This window comes from Epinephelus lanceolatus, chromosome 21 (assembly GCF_041903045.1).
Source record: "Epinephelus lanceolatus isolate andai-2023 chromosome 21, ASM4190304v1, whole genome shotgun sequence".
Classification (NCBI taxonomy): domain Eukaryota; kingdom Metazoa; phylum Chordata; class Actinopteri; order Perciformes; family Serranidae; genus Epinephelus; species Epinephelus lanceolatus.
The window spans coordinates 13,158,018-13,179,219 of record NC_135754.1 but is presented as its reverse complement, the minus strand read 5'-3'; the positions used below and the strand labels follow the sequence as shown (position 1 = coordinate 13,179,219).

Genomic DNA, 21,202 nt, shown 5'->3' with positions numbered 1-21,202 from the left:
AGCCAGACATTGTGAACATTCAGGGCTCACCCCACACCTAGGCGGGTCCAGGAATTTGCCCCTATACGGGAAGTTTTTTTTCCCATTTACAGCAGCTATATGCTCTATTTTTCATCGCTTAAAAATCAGCACATCATTTGGCAAAAACATGATAGTGTCATACGCATACAGTCTCCAACTGTCTTCATCATTCTGAAACCAACACAACAGATGTTGATGATGACTAATTTCCACTCCTACCACCTAAAAAGAAGCAAAAATTGTCTGATGTTACTATTTTTGCCACGTAAACATACACTCGCCCACACAGAAATACAAACAAGACCAATTAATGAGTCCATCTGCTTGGCCAAACCCTCTTTTCGTGTACAAGGTTTCAGTGATTGTATAATGGAGTAAAAATGTAAGTGTGTGTGTATGTGTGTGTGCAAGCCAAATACATAAAACAGGAGCTGAGGGAATTAGGAAAGGTTCTGGTTCGGGGTTGTGGATGTTAAAACTCCAGCATGGTTGCACATATTAATTTCTCCATTAAGCACCACGAAGTGAACGTCTGGCTTCGGGATCTTTTAAGCACAGAACAAGAGGGCAGGAATGCTGCTTAATGAGTTATGTAATATCTTCTCTCTCAGTGGGAATTGCAGGCAGCGGTCGATTTAGGTGTACGGCGGTGAAGATCAGCCTTTCTTTGTATCATCTGTCTGAACAATTCAGGAGTGTGGAAACAGGCTGACAGATCTGAGGGACGGAGAGAACGTCTCGGTCCAGAGTGGAGGTGGACCCAAGTGTGTGTGTGTGTGTGTGTGTGTGTGTGTGCGTGTTACTCTGGCATATCACCAGTAGTTGAAGAAGTACTCAAATCCTTTACTTAAATAAAAGTAAAAATACCACAGTGTAAAAAACTCTGTTGCAAGTAAAAGTTCTGCATTCAAGTCAAAGTAATACCAGCACACTGTACTTACAGTATCCAAAGTAAAGTAGCCTACTCACTGTGGAAGATGACTCCACTCAGAGTGTTAAATTATGGAGCCTTCAAGGTCCCAAAAGATTTCTTCTTTTAAATCTTAGGCATGCAAGATAATAATAGAGAGAGAAAGAGGGACTGTTCTCTCTCTTTCAATCCACTTTTATACTCTGTGTCCAAGATGGTGGCGGGCATACAAACATGAGGAAGTACAATTTGTTGTTCAAGTAGCAGCCCAAGAGTTTTGTGCCATCCGGCGGATTTGACTTGGAAAGGAACGGGTAGATCTCAGTGCTGGTACAATGACAGGAAGTTTAACATACAGTACAGGCCAAAAGTTTGGACACACCTTCTCATTCAATGCGTTTTCTTTATTTTCATGACTATTTACATTGTAGATTCTCACTGAAGGCATCAAAACTATGAATGAACACATGTGGAGTTATGTACTTAACAAAAAAAAGGTGAAATAACTGAAAACATGTTTTATATTCTAGTTTCTTCAAAATAGCCACCCTTTGCTCTGATTACTGCTTTGCACACTCTTGGCATTCTCTCCATGAGCTTCAAGAGGTAGTCACCTGAAATGGTTTTCCAACAGTCTTGAAGGAGTTCCCAGAGGTGTTTAGCACTTGTTGGCCCCTTTGCCTTCACTCTGCGGTCCAGCTCACCCCAAACCATCTCGATTGGGTTCAGGTCCGGTGACTGTGGAGGCCAGGTCATCTGCCGCAGCACTCCATCACTCTCCTTCTTGGTCAAATAGCCCTTACACAGCCTGGAGGTGTGTTTGGGGTCATTGTCCTGTTGAAAAATAAATGATCGTCCAACTAAACGCAAACCGGATGGGATGTGCATGTCGCTGCAGGATACTGTGGTAGCCATGCTGGTTCAGTGTGCCTTCAATTTTGAACAAATCCCCAACAGTGTCACCAGCAAAACACCCCCACACCATCACACCTCCTCCTCCATGCTTCACAGTGGGAACCAGGCATGTGGAATCCATCCGTTCACCTTTTCTGCGTCTCACAAAGACACGGCGGTTGGAACCAAAGATCTCAAATTTGGACTCATCAGACCAAAGCAAAGATTTCCACTGGTCTAATGTCCATTCCTTGTGTTTCTTGGCCCAAACAAATCTCTTCTGCTTGTTACCTCTCCTTAGCAGTGGTTTCCTAGCAGCTATTTGACCATGAAGGCCTGATTCGCGCAGTCTCCTCTTAACAGTTGTTCTAGAGATGGGTCTGCTGCTAGAACTCTGTGTGGCATTCATCTGGTCTCTGATCTGAGCTGCTGTTAACTTGCGATTTCTGAGGCTGGTGACTCGGATGAACTTATCCTCAGAAGCAGAGGTGACTCTTGGTCTTCCTTTCCTGGGTCGGTCCTCATGTGTGCCAGTTTCGTTGTAGCGCTTGATGGTTTTTGCGACTCCACTTGGGGACACATTTAAAGTTTTTGCAATTTTCCGGACTGACCTTCATTTCTTAAAGTAATGATGGCCACTCGTTTTTCTTTAGTTAGCTGATTGGTTCTTGCCATAATATGAATTTTAACAGTTGTCCAATAGGGCTGTCGGCTGTGTATTAACCTGACTTCTGCACAACACAACTGATGGTCCCAACCCCATTGATAAAGCAAGAAATTCCACTAATTAACCCTGATAAGGCACACCTGTGAAGTGGAAACCATTTCAGGTGACTACCTCTTGAAGCTCATTGAGAGAATGCCAAGAGTGTGCAAAGCAGTAATCAGAGCAAAGGGTGGCTATTTTGAAGAAACTAGAATATAAAACATGTTTTCAGTTATTTCACCTTTTTTGTTAAGTACATAACTCCACATGTGTTCATTCATAGTTTTGATGCCTTCAGTGAGAATCTACAATGTAAATAGTCATGACAATAAAGAAAACGCATTGAATGAGAAGGTGTGTCCAAACTTTTGGCCTGTACTGTAGTTCATTTACACATACTACCCACATAGTCAGAGTCAAAGCTGGTTGAAAATCGGCAGAGTATCCTTTTAATGAAAAGTATATTAATTAAGGCCTTTATTGAGACAGGCCTTGAATTCCTTTCACACAAAACTTGCTCTGCAAACATCAGGTACAATCAAGTACAATCAGATTGTTTATTTAAACCAGTATCAATATTACTTGTATAAAAATTAGGCTTCAGATAATATATCAGTTATGAATTGATCTGGGGATGAATGAATAAGTTACAGGGTAATCGAGGGATGGACACATACTTTGAGGTAGCTAGTCACTGCTACTCGTTGATGCTCTCTAAAGGTGGCCAATTTTCTTTATAAGAGGTAGAAATAAAAAAGTAAAAAATAAGAAAAGCAAAATAGAACATTTTTCTCATGTGGTAATGGCAGAACTATTGGCTACTTTATGTTTTCCTTTCAAAAAAGATGAAACTTAATAATACATAATAAAGAAATGTTATGCAGACATGAAATATTCTCTGATTAGCAGGGTTGTATTCTGTTCTGGATATTTTGTCTTCCCAGCTCATCTGGAAGTAGTTAACGGCGTTTTAGCTGAAGCACTAATGATTTAGCTTTATTTTAGGTCAGCAACTTAAGGAGAGTTTTTAAGAGGAGTTAAAGGACTTTTTGATGTGATGGGATTCCCTTTTCTCTCTCTCTCTCTCACACTCACACACACACACACACACACACAGACACACACAAGTGCACACACACCTATACCATCTCTCTGCTGTTTGCACTGATGTGCTATTGTGAGTGCTCATGACCGTGAAACACAAAGACAAGCAGTGAGGTCAACCTTCGTTTCTCCGTACCGTGTGTGTTTTGTGCATCTCTGAGTGTGTGTTTGTGTGTGAAACCATACATAAAAGGAGTCTTAAGCGCCATGGGGAAAGTGAAAAAGGAGAGAGTGCATTGCGTGGCGTCTGTCATCACCGAGATGAAATATGAACGTCCCCGTGTGTCACTGTGCGAGAGAGCGACGGTACGCATAAGCAGACTTAAGTGCAGAGAATAAAGCGAGAGAGCGAGAGCGTGTTCCACGTTTGTCATCAGTGAGATCACATGTGAAAGTCTGTGTGCATCATCGTTTACTGCAGCAGAGTCAGAGGAGACAAACAAACCTCTCCTACCCCTACGTACTTTTTAATCTTCACTCTGTGCGATCTGCTGAGTTGGTCGTACAAATGCCTTTTGTCAGAATAATCAACATGACACGAGCAGGGGAGCAAAGATTCAAACTGAGATCATTAATTTACAACAATAAGTAGTTTGCCTCTCATGACCCCAGGGGAAGAGTTGAAAGTGCAGGGAAACATTTTAGAAGACAGGAGCGCTCAAAAAGTAACTCGTTTGACAGCTGGGTTTAAAAAAAAAAGTGAGAGAAGAAAAGGTGAAATTTGTGTTACAGAGAGTGACTTGTTACTGGGTCATGCTACTTCTGCAGTCGTCTTTGATAAATAGGTCATCGCTTTTTGCTTCAAGCTTTCTCTCTGCAATGAGTCATGTTTGTTGGAGACTTTTAGGCCAAATATTTGCCTCCTATCTTCAGTTCACATTAGCTGCTGATGGTTCATGTAAATCTAAAAAAACAACAACAACCCTCTGACTTAAATGATTTCGAACTTTTTGACATTACTATCCGTTAAAGGCACAGTAAAACAAAAGTTGGAGCGTCTTTGACATGAAGTGATGCAGGAATGAGTACTAAAACCTGGAAATGAGTTAGCATTTTACCACTCAGTTCCCTTGTCTTTAAGTCAGTGGTTTTTTGAACAGGTTTTTGGTTAGACGCCTAAAATAAGGTTTGTGGTTAAAACAAGCTGAAGAAACTTTTATGTTTTGTTGTACGACATAAAATACATCAATAAATACCCCACTGGTGAATTTTGAAGCTTCTATGTGTCTTAAAAAAGGTGGCTAAATGAGACTACAAAATGTCATCACACGGCTCTACAGCCTCGCTGTGGTGGTGACATTGAAGTTATGTGACTGTGGTGTTGTTCGTTCATAGCCTAACATTAGCTTTTTACTTGTAGTGATTGCATTTAGACTTCAAAAATCATAAAAGTGGTGTTAATTTGTGAAGATTATCTAAACAAAACACCTTAGTATCATAAAATGTTGTTTGCCATAGAGCTTATTTTACGCAATGGGGAAATCTATTGGATTTTTTGACAAGGGAACCAGAGTGGCGCTAACTTCCGTGATGGCCTACAGAAAGGCTAACACGTGCAATACTCAATGCAGTATAGACACTCAGTGCCTCGTCACGCAGCTGGCCTTTGTAGCATAGTGTCAATATTCAGCGCTCCTAATACAAAGAATTTAATATTTAATTTTGTTGATCTGTTCACGACATCTATTGCACATGTGTCTGTCTGTCGTTTCTACCATTTTTTTTCCCTTGTTAAAGTTTTTTTAGGGAGTTTTTCCTTATCTGCTGTGAGGGTCCAAATGACAGAGGGTTGTCGTCAGTGCTTAATTTGAGCCGGAACGTACTGGAACGCATACCAGGATCTTTTCAGAAAAGGCCCTGGTGTGTTCCAGAACTAATTTGCATGGGTCTAGAACTTTTCACATCTAAAAACTACATGCAGTATTGGCTGATGTCACTAGTGTTGCAGGGTGGAGTACCGTAGTACTACGGTGCCTCATGTACCACTACTGTGGGATAAGTTCAAAGTCCAATCGCAAGAGGGTGAGTGTCCATGCGCTGTCCAATAACGGCGCACGCTGGTCAATAACGGCGCACGCTGGCCACCTGGCACTCAATATGCTGCTGTAGTGGTTTGTTTTCCAGACATGTGAGTATCTTTGAACAGTGAAAATTATTATTTATTTCTTTTTACTTGTCAGCAGTGATTTGTTTTCCACAGAGCTCTACGTGCGAGCATTTTCGTTTCAGAGGAGAAACGAGCCGTTCACATTTCTCTCTTTGTGGCAGGTAACGGTCCACAAACCTCACCGCTCTTTAGGGACTGTTCGTTACTTATGAAGGGACTGTTCTTTACTTGTCAGGGGAGGAGGGTGGCTGGTTGATTTTTATTTTATTTATTTATTTTATTTCAATCCCCCCTATGTTAATCACTTATTGATGCTGTTTTTGAAGTATGAATAAGTCAATAAGTAATTTATTCCATTGACATATCATTGATGTATTATAGAAAAGTGATTTATCTTTTTATAAATGACAAAAGGCACATCTGCCTCATTTTTGCTGTGGTATCGTGATACTACTCAGAACCGTGATACTTTCACTGGTATCGTACTGTGGGTCCCAATTTTGGTACCGTGACAACACTGGATGTCACAACCATTCCATTCGGAGTTGCGCAGTGAGGCGGCTTGGGTGCCGCTTAAAAAAGTGTGTGGGCCTCTGAGAGAGCAGTGTTCCCCCACTCCCAAAAGTGGGGGAACACTGCTCTCTCAGAGGCCCAAAGTGTTCCCCTACTTCTAATTTTACAAATTAAGCACTGGTTGTTGTATGCTGTAAAATTCTGTGAGGCAAATTGTGATTTATGATATTGGGCTTCATAAATAAAATTGAATTGAATTGAACTGAATAAATATGCTCGCCCCAGGAAAAAATGCTTTTCTTCTTGACGAGTTGAGGTGGAGCTGTCCCCGCAACAGCACTTGTTGCTGTCTTCCATGTGTCACTGATGTTTTTCTGTGCTGGTAGGCATTCTTCCTCTCTTGACGTTAAATGACAGACTCAAACAAATGTAGGCAAATATGCTGCCCCAACAGGTCTGGTAGAGTTGCAACAAGTACTGTCATGTAGTCAGAATTTCGGCATCAACTTGATACAGAAATATCGGTTTTAGTGACTTCCCTAATCCAGATTACTTAAGGCTGCAGCAGTAAAATCCCAAAGGAGTGTACTGAATGAAGCAACAGTGTTTTTTATTGCTTATGCATTAAACTTTTCATTTGTAAAAAGAAGATTTCATAATCTCTTTTAAAAATTTACACAATCTGGCCTCAAAGTCAAGGCACAGAGAGAATAACAACAGGCCAACACTTGCATCCAATCAGTTGAAATGTGTTTAATTACTGTGTGTAAAGAGCATTACTTTTTCCAAAGGCCTCGGCCTGCCATCTTGTCTACAATGGAAAAACCAATACTGTTCATCTGTTTTCTGACCAGGCAATCTATGTAGTGTTCCACTTTGCTCTGTGGCTCAGTTGGGGAGCATTTTGCATTACATTTTGTGTTTGTATAGCCATCGCTTGTGCCTGCTTCAATTCACAGTCTCTGCATTTTAAAAATAAAGCAACTGATGTTACGGAGGGAGGTGATTCATGATGTGAAGCGCTGACGTGTCGACCTCCAAATGTCAGCCTTTGAGTTTTCTTAAAACTGTGCTATGACCAAAAACAATACGTGTGTGGACTGCTTTTAGGTGACGTGTTACACAACAGTCTTCAAGCAAAGTTATGACTTCAAATATAACTTTTCTCCTCCTAATGTATAGCTGTCATATTGAGTTTGGATGTGATACAATGAGGAGTTTTGTTTTGTTTAATTGGCACAAAGCAGCCTGCTGGACAAAGTTTTTTGCCATCTGTTTTTATTGATCGCAAACAGCCAGTGGACATTTTCCTCCTCTCGGAAGAAGGGGATGTAATGTGCATAAATATGGAACTCATTAGCATCAATAGGTATCATCATCACCACTGATTTCTCTGCCAAGTCCCCTGCTGTTCACTATACTGTCACTTCACATTTAGAAGTGGACTCACTCATGTTCCACGCCCATATTTACTTACTCATAGTTCTTTTTTTTTTTCATTAAATCAACATGTTTTGCTACATGCTGGCTTCTTTACAAGACTTCACCATGTCCTTAAAGAACATGCAGTAGCTTTAGTACGTCTGGCCCCCCAGGAGGTGCTGGATGATCATGTCAATCCCCAAGCAGTCGGTGGTTATCAGCAGGAGGAGATTTAATATTTTCCAGTATGCCGACGACTTAAACCTTGTCAAGGGCAGCAACAGGAGGAACGACAGGTGTGAGTTTAGACAAAAGAGAGAAAACAGGAATCAGGAAAACACGGTAGGAGTTACTGAAAAGCCTACATGTAGTAATTATTTAAGAGCTTCAGAGCTCTGCATTTAGGGGACAGACATGTTCGATATATCGGCTTTACACCAAATGACTTTTTAAGGAATCTCACGGTCACGGACAAACTTCCAATGTTAGAATAAAAAAATAAGAGTTTTATTTCAGTTAGTGTGCACTCCCATTATAACTAATATTTGGCGTAAAGTGCGGGCTGTCGTAAGTCAGTCATTTTCTTGTCTTGACATTGCAAAAAATAAAACACCTTTAATAGGCCTTTTAGGTTTTTAGTCTTGGCTCATGCAAATTCTGAAGTTCAATGACATGAACATTGTCAACAACCAATAGCTGCGCTCTCTTCAGCACCAAACAGGAAGCAGCAAACCGAGTAGATAGGAAACATGGAGGGGACTCCAGGGACACACAACAACGTGAACCAGCCTCAGGCAGAAACTGGTGAAACTGTGGAGTGAACAAGAGTCCGCATTTAATCTGGCGTGTATCTCATCCAACATCTGAATTTTTTAAAGGGTTTGCCTCTTATTCCCACAGTCTCCTCCCACTAAAATAAAGCAGCTAACCTAGTGGTGACTTGAGGTGACAAAATCCAAATGTAGCCTAAAGTTTCTTCGCAAATACAGTTTATCTTTATGGGTTATATTGGTGCAGAACTGACACCTTTTATTTTATGTTTCTTGAGTTATGTGGTTTTGCAGAAACATAACAAATTCTTAATGTGTCATATTTTTTAAAGGGAGTCTGGCGTAAGATCTTGCACCAGGAACAGGATGGTAAAGAATCTCAAAAAGAATCTAGTTGAAGTTTTGCAAATGGTGACCCTACAAGATTCTGAGATCCTGAACGTGCCAGGTGAGCATCTCCATCAGAATGGATAGGTGCAATCTTGGCATCTGGTATCATTATAAATCTCTGCACTGCACATGCTGTGTGTGCGTTTTATTTTGACCAGCAGGTGGTCGTTGGTCATGCAGCCATGACACAAGATTGATTTTCTTTTTAATGGCGCATGACAAGCAGCTAACTTCAACATGCTTATAATCAGCCAGCAGAGATCATGTTAGCTACTGAGATCAACTGATACGTGTCCATTAATATTGATGATTTGATAACTGCAGGGCCATGACGTTCTGCAGTATCTGAGTGTTACAGACCAGCCACTTAGGTTACACTGTGAACTGGGTTGCTTTAACTCCCCTAGTCGATAACTTGATAGATTTCTTGTGCATGCACTTTGTCTCTTCTTACACAGGCAACAAGTCACTCAAGAGATGAGACAATAGGGCTGCTGCAGGTGTGGCACATCTGCCTGACAAACATCTGTTTTCCTCTTTTTTCAGTGTTCGTTCTAGCTTGTGAATCTGATGCCCTTTTCAAGTGGATATGATCAATGAAACGCGTCCACTACATGCAGTACGTCACATCATGTCATTAGCAGTGTGTGAAATTATACAGAGCAAGAGATGAGAGATGGACTCAGCAGGGGGCCTCTTATATCAAACCCTCTGCCCCTCTCCCTTCCTTTGAAACACACACCCATGCATACACATGTTCACATGCAGGCGCACAAAAATGCATACTAATCCATACGCACGTGCACAGTCCATTGCTCTTTAGTAAACAACAGTCCAGGTATTCAAAAATATGATGACACTCACTTGTAGCTGGAGAATGGTATGCACCTGCTCAAAATCCATGTTACATGTACATGCAAGCTGCTGCATCTGCATGTTTAGAAGATGTATGGAAAATGGCACATGCTGCCTGTAGGGTTGCAGCCTGCTTACATTAACATACTAATTAAACTGTGCATAGTGCACCAGTGTTGCACGTGCAACAAGCATGTGTTCTACTTACAGAGGAAGCTGCGCTATTGTTCAATCTCTCACTCCGTCCTACCAAACTAAGTCTCACCAGCCAGTGCCAACAGTGTGTAACAGACATAACATTTAAAACACTCTTTGCATTGTTCTGCATTGAATCTGTGTCACTGGGGGGGGGGATCTGACTGAGAAGCTGACGACACTATTGGCAGACAGCCTGTCACTCAAAGTGGCCCGTTCTTAATTATGCGTAACTTTAAGCCTTAATAGAATATAAATGGGTGAGTTATATCAAAACTTTAGGGAGCAAACTGTTTTTGTACCAGGCTATAAATATGTTTATTTCTTCTGTAAAGTTGGGCATTGTTTTGCATCTCTCTATCTGTAGTGTTTATGGACCTTTTTGGGTTGTTTTGTCTCATTGCAGTTCCTTTATATCTCCTTGTGGCGATTTTGAATCTCTTTCTGGTCAGTATGTGTTGCAGTAATTTGAGTGACATTTTGCAGATGAAGCCCAGGGCACCCCTGAGACTTTGTGCCCCTGGGCTTGTGCCTGGTAGGCCCGTTCAGTGATCCATCCATGGCTACAAGGCATAACAATTTTAGCATGTCTTTATGCCTTTTGTCTGTATGTATTGTGCATTATCTATGTATATTCATCTCCTTCTTTTGATACATGGATGGTAGTTTGTACCATCTATGATGTATGTTTTGTATTTTATGGTATGTATGTATCGACGTGTACTTGACATGACTTTGCTGTCCTCTTGACCAGGTCACCACTGAAAAATTGATTTTGTCTCAATTAGTTTTTCTCTGGTTAAATAAAGATTAAATAGAAAAATAGTCAGAAAATGAAGTCTAGGTTTATAAGGTTAGATTAACTGAATAACCAACTCTGTCTCCATAGCAAAAGTTAAAAATGCCAGCATGACAGTATTTGTATCTTCCTCTCTCAACCCTGTTTACACTTAGTTTTAAAATGCTTCTTAGGCCATCCGATCACAAGTGACAGCGCTAAATACAAACACACCACTATATCTTTTATAGTGTAAACACTAATGTGTCCTGATGCATCCTAAGCCCCCAGGAGCAGCACCAGGCTTTGAAGCCAATCCGACATAGTGGCCAAACAGTGTAATTACAACTTACATGTGATGCAAGTGGGCCCAAAAAGACTTTTTTCTTTTACACATTGATTTACACATTGTCAAAGACACGTCTCTAAATCGACATAATGGTTTTGTGGTACATCAGCTTTCCAGTATGAACACTTAAAAAGCCCTTATTGAAATCATTATGTCGTAAAAGTTGTAAAATTTGCCAGTAGCCGAATCCAGAGTTATTTTCCTACTGTCAATCATGTGAGTGTGCTCGAAACCGTGCAGCTGCGAGGTGGGGTTAAAGGAAATGCTAGTTTGTTTGCTTTACGTGTAATTTTATTCCTGAAGGTCAAATTTTTTTGGCTTCATGTGGCACTAAGCATCATAGGAATGAATGCTGTATCCAGATGTCTATACTGTACATCCATAATGTGTCCCCGACAAGGACTTCTGCAGGAAATGGTGGTTGTTTTGGTGACATCACGACAACACTCTACAAGTTTCCCATTTTACCAAGAGTTAGATGAATTGTTGCGTGACCATCCATCATTTTGCCCTATGGAAAGAGACGTGTTAGATTCTACTGACAGCGACATCTCCAGCTGTAACAACGCGCTAACGTCGCTAATGCGACTGGTGAGAGTGTGGATGCAACTGTACTGTATGTGTGGGATTTTGTCTTTCCAGTGTAGGTGACGTAAGCAGCAACACAGGGTTCCTTTGCAGTATGGGAGAGTATGGAATTTGAATTTTATCAATATTCAGGTCTAGATAAGTGTGGAAAAAAAAGAAGAGAGAGTGTGGAAAAATGACTTTTTAGTCTACTGCCCCATTTTGAAAATATAAAAGCACATATTTCTAAAAATAAATCGATCATATGTGGAGATTGCTTTTTATGGGCCAGAACGAGCTTGATGACGTCAAAAGCAAGGCAATTAGTATGGCGACTGAATGCACCCTCCTACACAGCTGCCTCAATGCCTGTACGTCACAGCCTGTACCAAATCTGTATATCCATGACCAAATTAGTTTGAAAGAAATGCTTGTTATTAAGCTTGTCTGAACATCTGTGGGTTACGCAGTGATGTAGTCTTTTCTGTGTAGGGAATTAACTTAATTAACTTATTTAATCTCATTTTTGACTCTTGTTTGTATATGTTAAAGGAAAAATAATATAAGTAGATAAGGCTAGTAGATTTTCTGCCTCTTTGGGCAAAGATGTTTAACAGTGGAATGTCATCCACCTTTCTGCATAGGTGTGTGGACTGAATGGCCGGCTGTTTGTAATCAGATGTCAAATATGATCTAAAAATGTAAGAGAAGTCTGGAAATTTGGGTCTTAAAAAGTATGCAACTTTGAAAAAAAAATGTGTGGGATCCCTGGTAAGAAAATCTGCACAGAAGTCGTCAGCTGGAGATCCACTTGTGTTCAGATAACTCTTAAAACCAACTGTAAACAGGGTCTAAGGAATAAGGTTAAGGCATCATGTGGTTTTGAAAATTAAATACTGTAATACAAGCTTTTGGCTCGTACGTCTCAACAATCTCTGCCTCTACAGCATTTAGATTTAAAAAAAAAGAAAGAAAAAAAAAGACTAAGACAACTTTTAACAGTCGGCTCTGTAGTAATCTGAAAGATGTAGACCCAGGACTGTGACTGATAGCTCACCTGTTTGAATCCCAAGTTCAAACATCAGAGATCATCTGTAAGATAAAGTGTAAGTGTGTGTGGGTGAGAGGTAAAGAGAGAAGGAGGCCTGTGGGAATACATTGACAGACTGGAAGAACTCTGGTTGTAGGAAAGAAGGGAGGTTTTTCTTCTGCTTCTTTTTCTTCTTCTAGTCTGCGTGTAATGTGCATGTGTGTGTGTTTTTACAGTGCATGTGTTGTTACTGACACAGAGAAAGAAAAGTAAAATTGGGATTTCTTTTGTGGTCTAAGAAAACGTGGTGTAAAGTTGCGTGCCTCAATTCTTTTGGGGATTTTGGTGATTACATTTAGCCAGCGCTGTGTTATGATGTTATTTTAATAAAGTCAAGGGAGCTCTGAGACTTTTATTTCTGTTTGGAGGTTTCACACATCTTCTCCTTGAACTTTAGTCTGTATTAAGAGAAAACGTTTCACTTTACCAAAGCAACCACGCGAGCTGTCGTTGTTGAACTCCTCTGTCATGAAAATTGCATGGAGAGAAATTCATTCCATGTGCGACCCTGCATATGATACTGTTCATTATGCAAATAGACAAAAGAGAAACATGCAAAATGGGCTGAACCCAAACTGCTCCTTAGAGGCTGTTTGTCGAGCTCCTCTGATGTTGCGTTTTATGTTTTTGTCATTTGGCATGGGAACGTGATTCTCGCTGACATTACACACACACAAACACACAATGTCACTGTACTCACTTACACCAGCACATATACACAGGTTTTCGTAGTGTAATGTGTTACAGTGTGTGTGTGAATGCTCTCTCTCCGTACTCACCACTCCTGCTGCGCAGCATCCTGGCTGAAATGCCGTTGGCTCTCCCTCCGCTGGGCGAACTGGCCGCGGCATTTTCCACTGAGCTCACTTCACCTCCCTGCTGCTTCAGCAGGTCTGTCAGTGTCCTGGAGACCAACAATAAAGAAAGTTGTATCAGGGTTACACATTTAAAGGCAGAAAAAAGAGCCCTGATGATCACATCTGTCTGTCTGTGAATGAGAAAACAAACATCATCTGTTATCCAGATGTGTACAGTTGGTCCCCTGAGAAGGCTTTCCTGAACAGCTGGAGTAGCCCCCCTTCCACTCTCACACACCTACTAACACACATGCATCCACTGCATTTACAGTACATCCCAAGGGAAGGTGTTTTCACTGTGAGTTGTGGTGTGTAAATGTGTGTGTGATTCCTGCCAGCCTTTGTCCATGTGGTTATGTGTCAAGTGTGAAAAAAAGTTGTTGGTGTGTGAGTACAGCATCTGTAGTGTGTGTTGTGGGGTTTGGGTTAACAGAGATTAGCAGAAGTCACCACATGTGCATACACCCAGCAAACTTACATATGCCATATGCCATTAAGTTGTGGGTCATTTCAAATGTTATGAAACCGCTGTTCCTACAGAGGGCAAGTTAATATATACATCAGTCAAAATGAAAGCATGCATTGCTGCCTTTTAATCTTTACTAGTTAAGAGTAAGCAGCTATAGACTGAGAAAAAATGACTGGAATCACTGTGCCATTCAAAGTCTATTGCCGGCAGCTACCGGGAACACTTTACTTGAAGGTTTCTACATAAGAGTGATATGACACTGTCATAACTATGACATGACACGGTCATGAACCTGTCGTGAACATAGGTACAAGTCATAAACGTTTATGACTGCTGTCATTAAGTGTCATTCGGTTTTTGTAATGACAAGTTGACATTGTTTGGGTTGTCTTGATTATGACAAGACAATGTCATCCTGGTTAATGTCATTATAAGGACATCCCAAACAAATTTAATGTCAACTTGTCGTGACAAAGACAACTTCTGGTAATGTCACTTCAATTAATGTCAAGTTGTCATAATCAAGACAACCCAAACAATGTCAACTTATCATTACAAAAACCGAATGACACTTAATTACAGCAGTCATAAATGTTTATGACAAATACATAATGTACACGACAGGTTCATGACAGTGTCATGTCACTCTTGTGTAGATACCTTCAAGTAAAGTGTTACCCCGGGAACTTTTAGGGTGAAATGTTTTCTTGTCTGTCACTCAATGCATACGGTGACATTGTGAATCAGTCGACTCACCTAAATATCAATATGACAACTTTTGACAGTTCCATTTGTTTTAATCGTCTCTTTTGCATGTCAGACGTTTCAGTGATGACTGAATCTTCAGGGGCTTAGAAAATGGAGCCGATATGAATTTCAACAGGATTATTGGAACTGTGAATATACTATATCCTCACTTGGAGAAAGAAATTGGCAGAGCATTGTTTTGGTGTGCTCTGGCAGCACCACACAGCTTAATTTACATAGGGCAGGAACACCCACTGGTATCATTAGCTTGTGGGGCACAACAACAGCTATTTAAAGCAGTGGTTCTTGTTTTTTAATAATGTACCCCGAGTACTCCCCGACCAGTGCCTTATTTTCTGTGTTTGGGCCGTTTATTGCCGTATACCAAGAGACACAGCACCAAAAAAGAATCACAACTGTAGCGAGGCAGTTCAGACACTTGGAAAAAATTTAGATTGAACAGAGCTTCAAAGCTTCTCTTTAGGAAGCTTTCTAAGAATCTGCTGGGAGAATGTAAAATAAGTAAAAATAAATATATGTATCATCAGAATAATAAAGACATGTCAGGTATACTGGTTATTATTCACACCTACTTGAATATGATTGGACGATACTGGTCAGTTGTAAATGAGCCAGTGATTGTGAAGCATGAATGAAGCATCTGAAGCCAATCAGCTTATGCAAATGTGACTTTAGTGCCTTGCCCGAACTATCTATGCCATGCTGTGCCAAGTCTGAGCAGATGTTGAGCCTGATGTTCTTGAACTTGACCTGAATTTCAGAGGATAATACATCCTCTCCACACTGGTAAAATCTGGCATTGTGGCCAATGTATGAGACAGCTGAAGCTGCTGCCATTATTCTGGCCAACTTCGTGTGTCATGTGACCTTTTCGAAAGAGGCTTTGAGAAACTGAGCGACACAGTTGTTTTAATTTTTCCTTTGCATTTTTTTCCATTGCATCTTATAGTCGACAAATTAAATTACCGGTTTTAATTTTGCCAATGTTTGCTTGCTGAGACAAATGTTCATTAAAAGCGGCTCATCTCCATGCTGTTGGTGTTTATATGTGTTTTGTTCTGTGTGTCCTCTGATAAATTCCACTCAGCTGTATTTGACTAGCGGCCTTTAAGCTGAGCAACATATGGGCAAGATATCCTGCAATATGGTCCTGTTTGGACTCTGGGCTTGTTGTGTTTGGATGCAAGAAATGCAAAGGAGTGACAGCATCTCATATACACACACACACACTCTTATACTTCCTAGTACTAGGACTGGCTATTCGTTTTATTAATTTACTATCAGCTAAAGTGGCACACTCGCCAGCCAGCCAGCCTCCTTCTCAAACGCATTTCCTCTCCCTGTGCATTTGCTGAATTTACAGTGTTGATGGTATTCACTCCCTTGATCAATAATTCACACACTGGTGCCTCTGTTTCGCTAATGAAGCTCGTGTGTTTAGCCCTTTCTATCACACACACACACACACACACACACACACACACACGCACACACACACGCACAGGTGCACAAAACACACACAACCTCAAGTATGACCAACCTGACAACGACAGCCAGGGGCAGCTTGTTCACACTTAACCTGCCAAATGCTTGCAGAGAAATGACTCCCTTTGGCCACTTCTCTGATCATATTTGTGTGTGATGATCTCAGAGAGGAGCAGTGTCACAGAAAGCGTCTCCTGCGGGCACTTTGGTGATAGCATGGAGCTGTTTTGGTGTCAGATATTATAATCATGCCCTTCTTTATCAGCCACATGTATCACATGCAGGCAAATGGTACATGTGTGTACAGTTTGTGTGTGAGTTTGCATGAATAACTTTCGTATGTGACTCCCAAGACTTACTAGCAGCAGAAAAGGACTAATCCACCCTAAAACATAATGATTGTGTTATAAATATAGTAATGGATGGAGTATTTCTGGGCCTGTTTTGCACTTTGGATTGGTTAAAGGAATTCTGGGGAATGAAGGAAATCTCTTAAGTATAAAATTAGACATTTCAAAGGAAAGTAAACATCAGAAAGATAAATTATGACAAGAAATAAGAGCCTAAAATTTCACATATATGAGTTACACTGTGTTTGTGGAGCCTTATTTTGTAACAGAATATTATTCATTCATTCATTCAAATCAATTCAGATCTTAATCATCTTATTGTGAATCCTTTTATATACACTGTGCATGCGTGTGCGTATTAGATTATGACGTAAATTTGTCCCCCACAACAAAAAGACTTTCAACGCCTCCTGATTGCTGTTCCTCTTCTGCAAAGATGTGAATCACTGTCTCTCCTTTTTTCTCCAGTTTTCAATTCTTTTCCCTTTGAGTCTTCTTATTCTTTCTCTCTGCCCCCTCCTCACCTAAACTCAGCCCTAAATCTGTCTCCCCCCCCCCCCCCCCTTTAAACCATATCGTTTGTCTTCCTCTCTTCCAGTCTCTCTCTGCTCCTCATCCCCTCTCTGACTCATTGCCGTGCAGAGCCCCCCAGGCCTTCACGCACTCTCTTCTCTTGGCTCGCCGCTCAAACAACTTGCTGATTTGGACTTTTAATCTGCAACAAAAACTGCACCTGTCTCGGGGCTATGTAGTGTTTATGGAGCGTTGGCTGAGCTTCATGAGAGTTTTTGCGGATGCCTTTGAAAGAGCGAAGATGGCCGTGCAGCTGGTTAAAAGATTAAGACTCGCAGGGTGGGATGGGTCGACGGAAATAGCATGTGGTGGCTTCAGACAATGAAGTCTAAATCAGTGATATTATGAATGAACAGGTGCATGTTTGTTAATAAAGTGCAGCCTGGATCACTTTTCATATACTGACAGTACCTTCACGGTATCATTACAATTCATCATTCAGTTATTGTTAGTTTCACCAAAATGGAAAAGTTTTTTGCTCACCTCTCCAACTACCACAAAAAAGTCACCTTTATCAGTAGTGGATTAATTATTTTTTAACAGGGAGGCCCCTGCACGCCAACTCATCTCATCTCTCCCCTTGAGCCGCAGTGCTTATTGGAATGCACAGAATCGAGTAGCATCGCATGAGGTAATTTGCAAGACATGCAATTGGTTGTAAACCAGTGCTGTACAATAAAGACCAGAAATGCTGCGCTGGATTAAATAGACACACTCCATCAAAATGTGATGATTCTTGATCGGTTTTAGGTCTGGTTCTGGATAAGACGGTGTCTGGATTCGGACCCTGACCACGGTCCGCCTATAAAGTCCCATTTCCACCAAGCAGTCTGGTACAGTTTAGTTCAGCTCGGTACACACTTTCTGTGTTTTCACTGTGAAAAGTTGTGGATGGTACCAATGGAACCATTCCTTACTGTCTCCATTTTTGGTCACCCTTCTGTTGGGGTACCAGCACACAGATCTGGTACTACAAGGTGGAGCTGTGATAACTGCAGTCCGATAATTGGTCAGTAAGGAACTGTCACTCTTGATCAGGGCTGAGTTGTCGCTGGTTTTGAGGCTGCAACACATTCTCACTCCGACCTCGTCACATATCAAAGTTTGGTCGTGGACCTTTCACGTCCAGATACAATGTGAAAGGTACTCTGGGTGCGTTGGTAACTGGGACGTTGTGTCCAGTTATGCCTGTTACATGCATTGTCTTCTTTCAAAATACACTTCCGTTTTCACAACAACTAATGCTCGTGGTTAGGTTTAGGCAACAAAAGCACATGTCGTGTCATTTGTTTAGGAAAAAGAACAGGGTTCGGCTTTAGAATCGTACTGGTCTCCTGGTTGAAAGTCTGTGTTTGTTTGTGGGTACACTGAAAGTGTTTTGTGAAAACAGGGCTTAAGTGACCTTTGGGGATGGTGTCCTCATCCCCAATTTAAGATACCTACTGCTTGTGATACATCAGAAAACTTTGCTTCTCACTGACGTCACATCATTAAAATCTGCCAAAATTCAGAAGATTATATCTAGCTGTGTCATCGGTGTACAACACTTGCAAACTTCAAAAGTCATATTTCAGCTATAGTTATGAATGATGGTGTCACAGTGAAGTTGACCTTTAAGCTTTTGGATATAAAATGTCATCACTTCATCATTTCATTTAATTACATTTGCATGAATTGTTTTCATAATAAGCATATTAATTATTGAGTTATGGCCAAAAATGTGTTTTGTGAGGTCACAGTGATTCCACTTCTCTACAACATTCTTGCCCTGTATACAGCAAGACCAGTTATGGCCAACCTTAACCATATTAATTGTTAAGCAATGACACATTACCTAAATTATTTTTAAATCAATTATAGAATTTAGTGGGGATAGGTCTGGCAAAGGCATTTTCAACCCAACTAGTAAAATACAGCTGCTTTGTTGGTGTACCTATATATCAAAATATGACACGCTAGGTACCCTCCTGTGTCTGTTTTGGACATTCTGGGATGACGTGTCAAATTACACTTGTTACATGCATTGTGTCTTTTTCAAAATAAACGTACAGCGTATGTAAAACACCATGTTTTTGCGTGTTTGGTTTAAGCAACAAAAGCACGTGGTTAGATTTAGAAAAAAACATTAAGGCTTGGCTTAAAATAAGTAAGGTTGTTGCTAACGTAATGTAACATCACATGACATACATAACTACTGTAGCATGCCACACGTACTAGCACACTACGTTGTTAGAATAACTTCACTGACCCTTGCTCAGTTACCATCAAAATCTAATCAGTTCATCATTGCGTCCAAGTGGATGTTTGTGCCAAATTTAAAGGAATGCCCTCAAGGCATTTTTGAGATATCAAGTTCAGGAGAATGGGATGGACAGACAGGTAGACTAATGGACAATCTGAAAACTGGAATTAAAATGCTTGCACTTATAATCCCATTCCCAGTCCATGTTATGAGTCTGAGCCAAGTGTGATCACATCTCAACAAACCAACTTCCTTTTAAATGCCTTAAATGACTACTGGACTTTGTTGCCCTGAATTAAGATTCTCAGGCAGAGCTATCCTGAGACTCTGAGTTCTTTTTTTCCTCTGCTCCTGTAAAGACATGCAAATTGACTTGTTCAGGCAGCTATTACTACAGAGGCATTTACACAAAATGAATACTGTTTGTCTGTGATGGAGAAGTCTCTGCTATTAGGAAAACTTATTCAACTATACTATATGTATAAGTAACCTTCAGGTTAATTCTCCCTGGACTCTTTTTACTCTCTAACATGTTACATAACAGCGATGTGCCTGAGATCTGTGGTATCGTCCGTCCCCTCCATTCATATTACAGCCACACTGAGATGAGACTTTGCTAATGTTCTGTAACAATCAATTTCTCCACCCAGATCAGCCACATCAGAACGCACTCTTAATGATTAGTTACAACTAATATTACAGTAGTCCTGAATCCTGAATATACAGGATGTACATTTAGAACATACAGAACATATTTCCTGTACATCCTGTCCTGTTCATGCATTAATGCACACAATATTGATCCTGTTATTGCACATGTGGATGCACTTCTACAAATATTCCATTTTATGTCTGGTGCTCTAGTTAAATAAAAAATTGCTTGTAGGCCTAGTCTTTTATTTTTTTTTGGTATGAAAATAGCCATCATGCGACAAAGAAGCTTGTGGAGCTTCAATAATAAACACACACTGACACACTGACAGATAACAGTCCCTATTTTTAGTGACAGATACTACTACTATCTGTCACACAGAGACACACACTCGTAAACACACACATGGAGACAGATCACTGATGTCCCTCCACTGGGCTCTTCTGGTCAAAACCATGCTTCAGTTTCTAGACATCAACCTTCACGCAATTTATCTATAAAAACAAAACTTTTCGATAATCCTCTCAAAAAGTAAAATGACTGTGGCAGATATCGCCGTGTCACAATCCCTTTATTCCCCCTCTGCTGTCACTGCTCTCTTGTCACTCATCTCTCCCTCTTTTCATCAGAGGTACAGTTAAAGCCAGTTTCGCTGTCACTGACGATTACTGATAAAGAGAAGATGACGACTTGCATCTTAAACACAGTACACGCACACACACAAGCCTCCACACATATGTAGTTTTATCTTTCTGTCATTAAACCACCCCAAAATACGTGGAGGCGATGAGGCATTTACACCTACATTAACATCTGACTGCTCATTTCATAGACATGTAGAGAGCTGTGATTATAATGTGCATGACAAAGAGGATTAATGGTGACACATATGGTGATTTTTTTCAGTTTCCAAATAGCCCACATACAGTATGTGGGTTATTGTGCAGCTGTTATGCAGACAGAATGTGAGTGGTGGTAGCTTTTAATGCTAAAAGAGCGAACATGTAAAACTCATACCTTGTCAGTTTGCCCTTTAACTTTGTCTTGAATTGCTCTCAGAGCCCATAGTTCATATTTTCACTACTGTTCTTAGGCTATTTGTATACAGCATACCTATTTTTCCCACTTCTCTATT

At 40.6% G+C, this 21,202-nt stretch overlaps 1 protein-coding gene across 1 annotated transcript in view; it reads right to left on the bottom strand.

Annotated features, from left to right (window-relative positions):
- The window catches only part of shisa8b (shisa family member 8b), a 52,026-nt gene that overhangs the window by 19,192 nt on the left and 11,632 nt on the right, over positions 1-21,202 (bottom strand). The window contains exon 3 of the mRNA XM_033610981.2: positions 13,451-13,575. Within this exon, the coding sequence (XP_033466872.1) occupies positions 13,451-13,575 (125 nt within the window). The remainder of the gene's footprint in view (positions 1-13,450; positions 13,576-21,202) is intronic.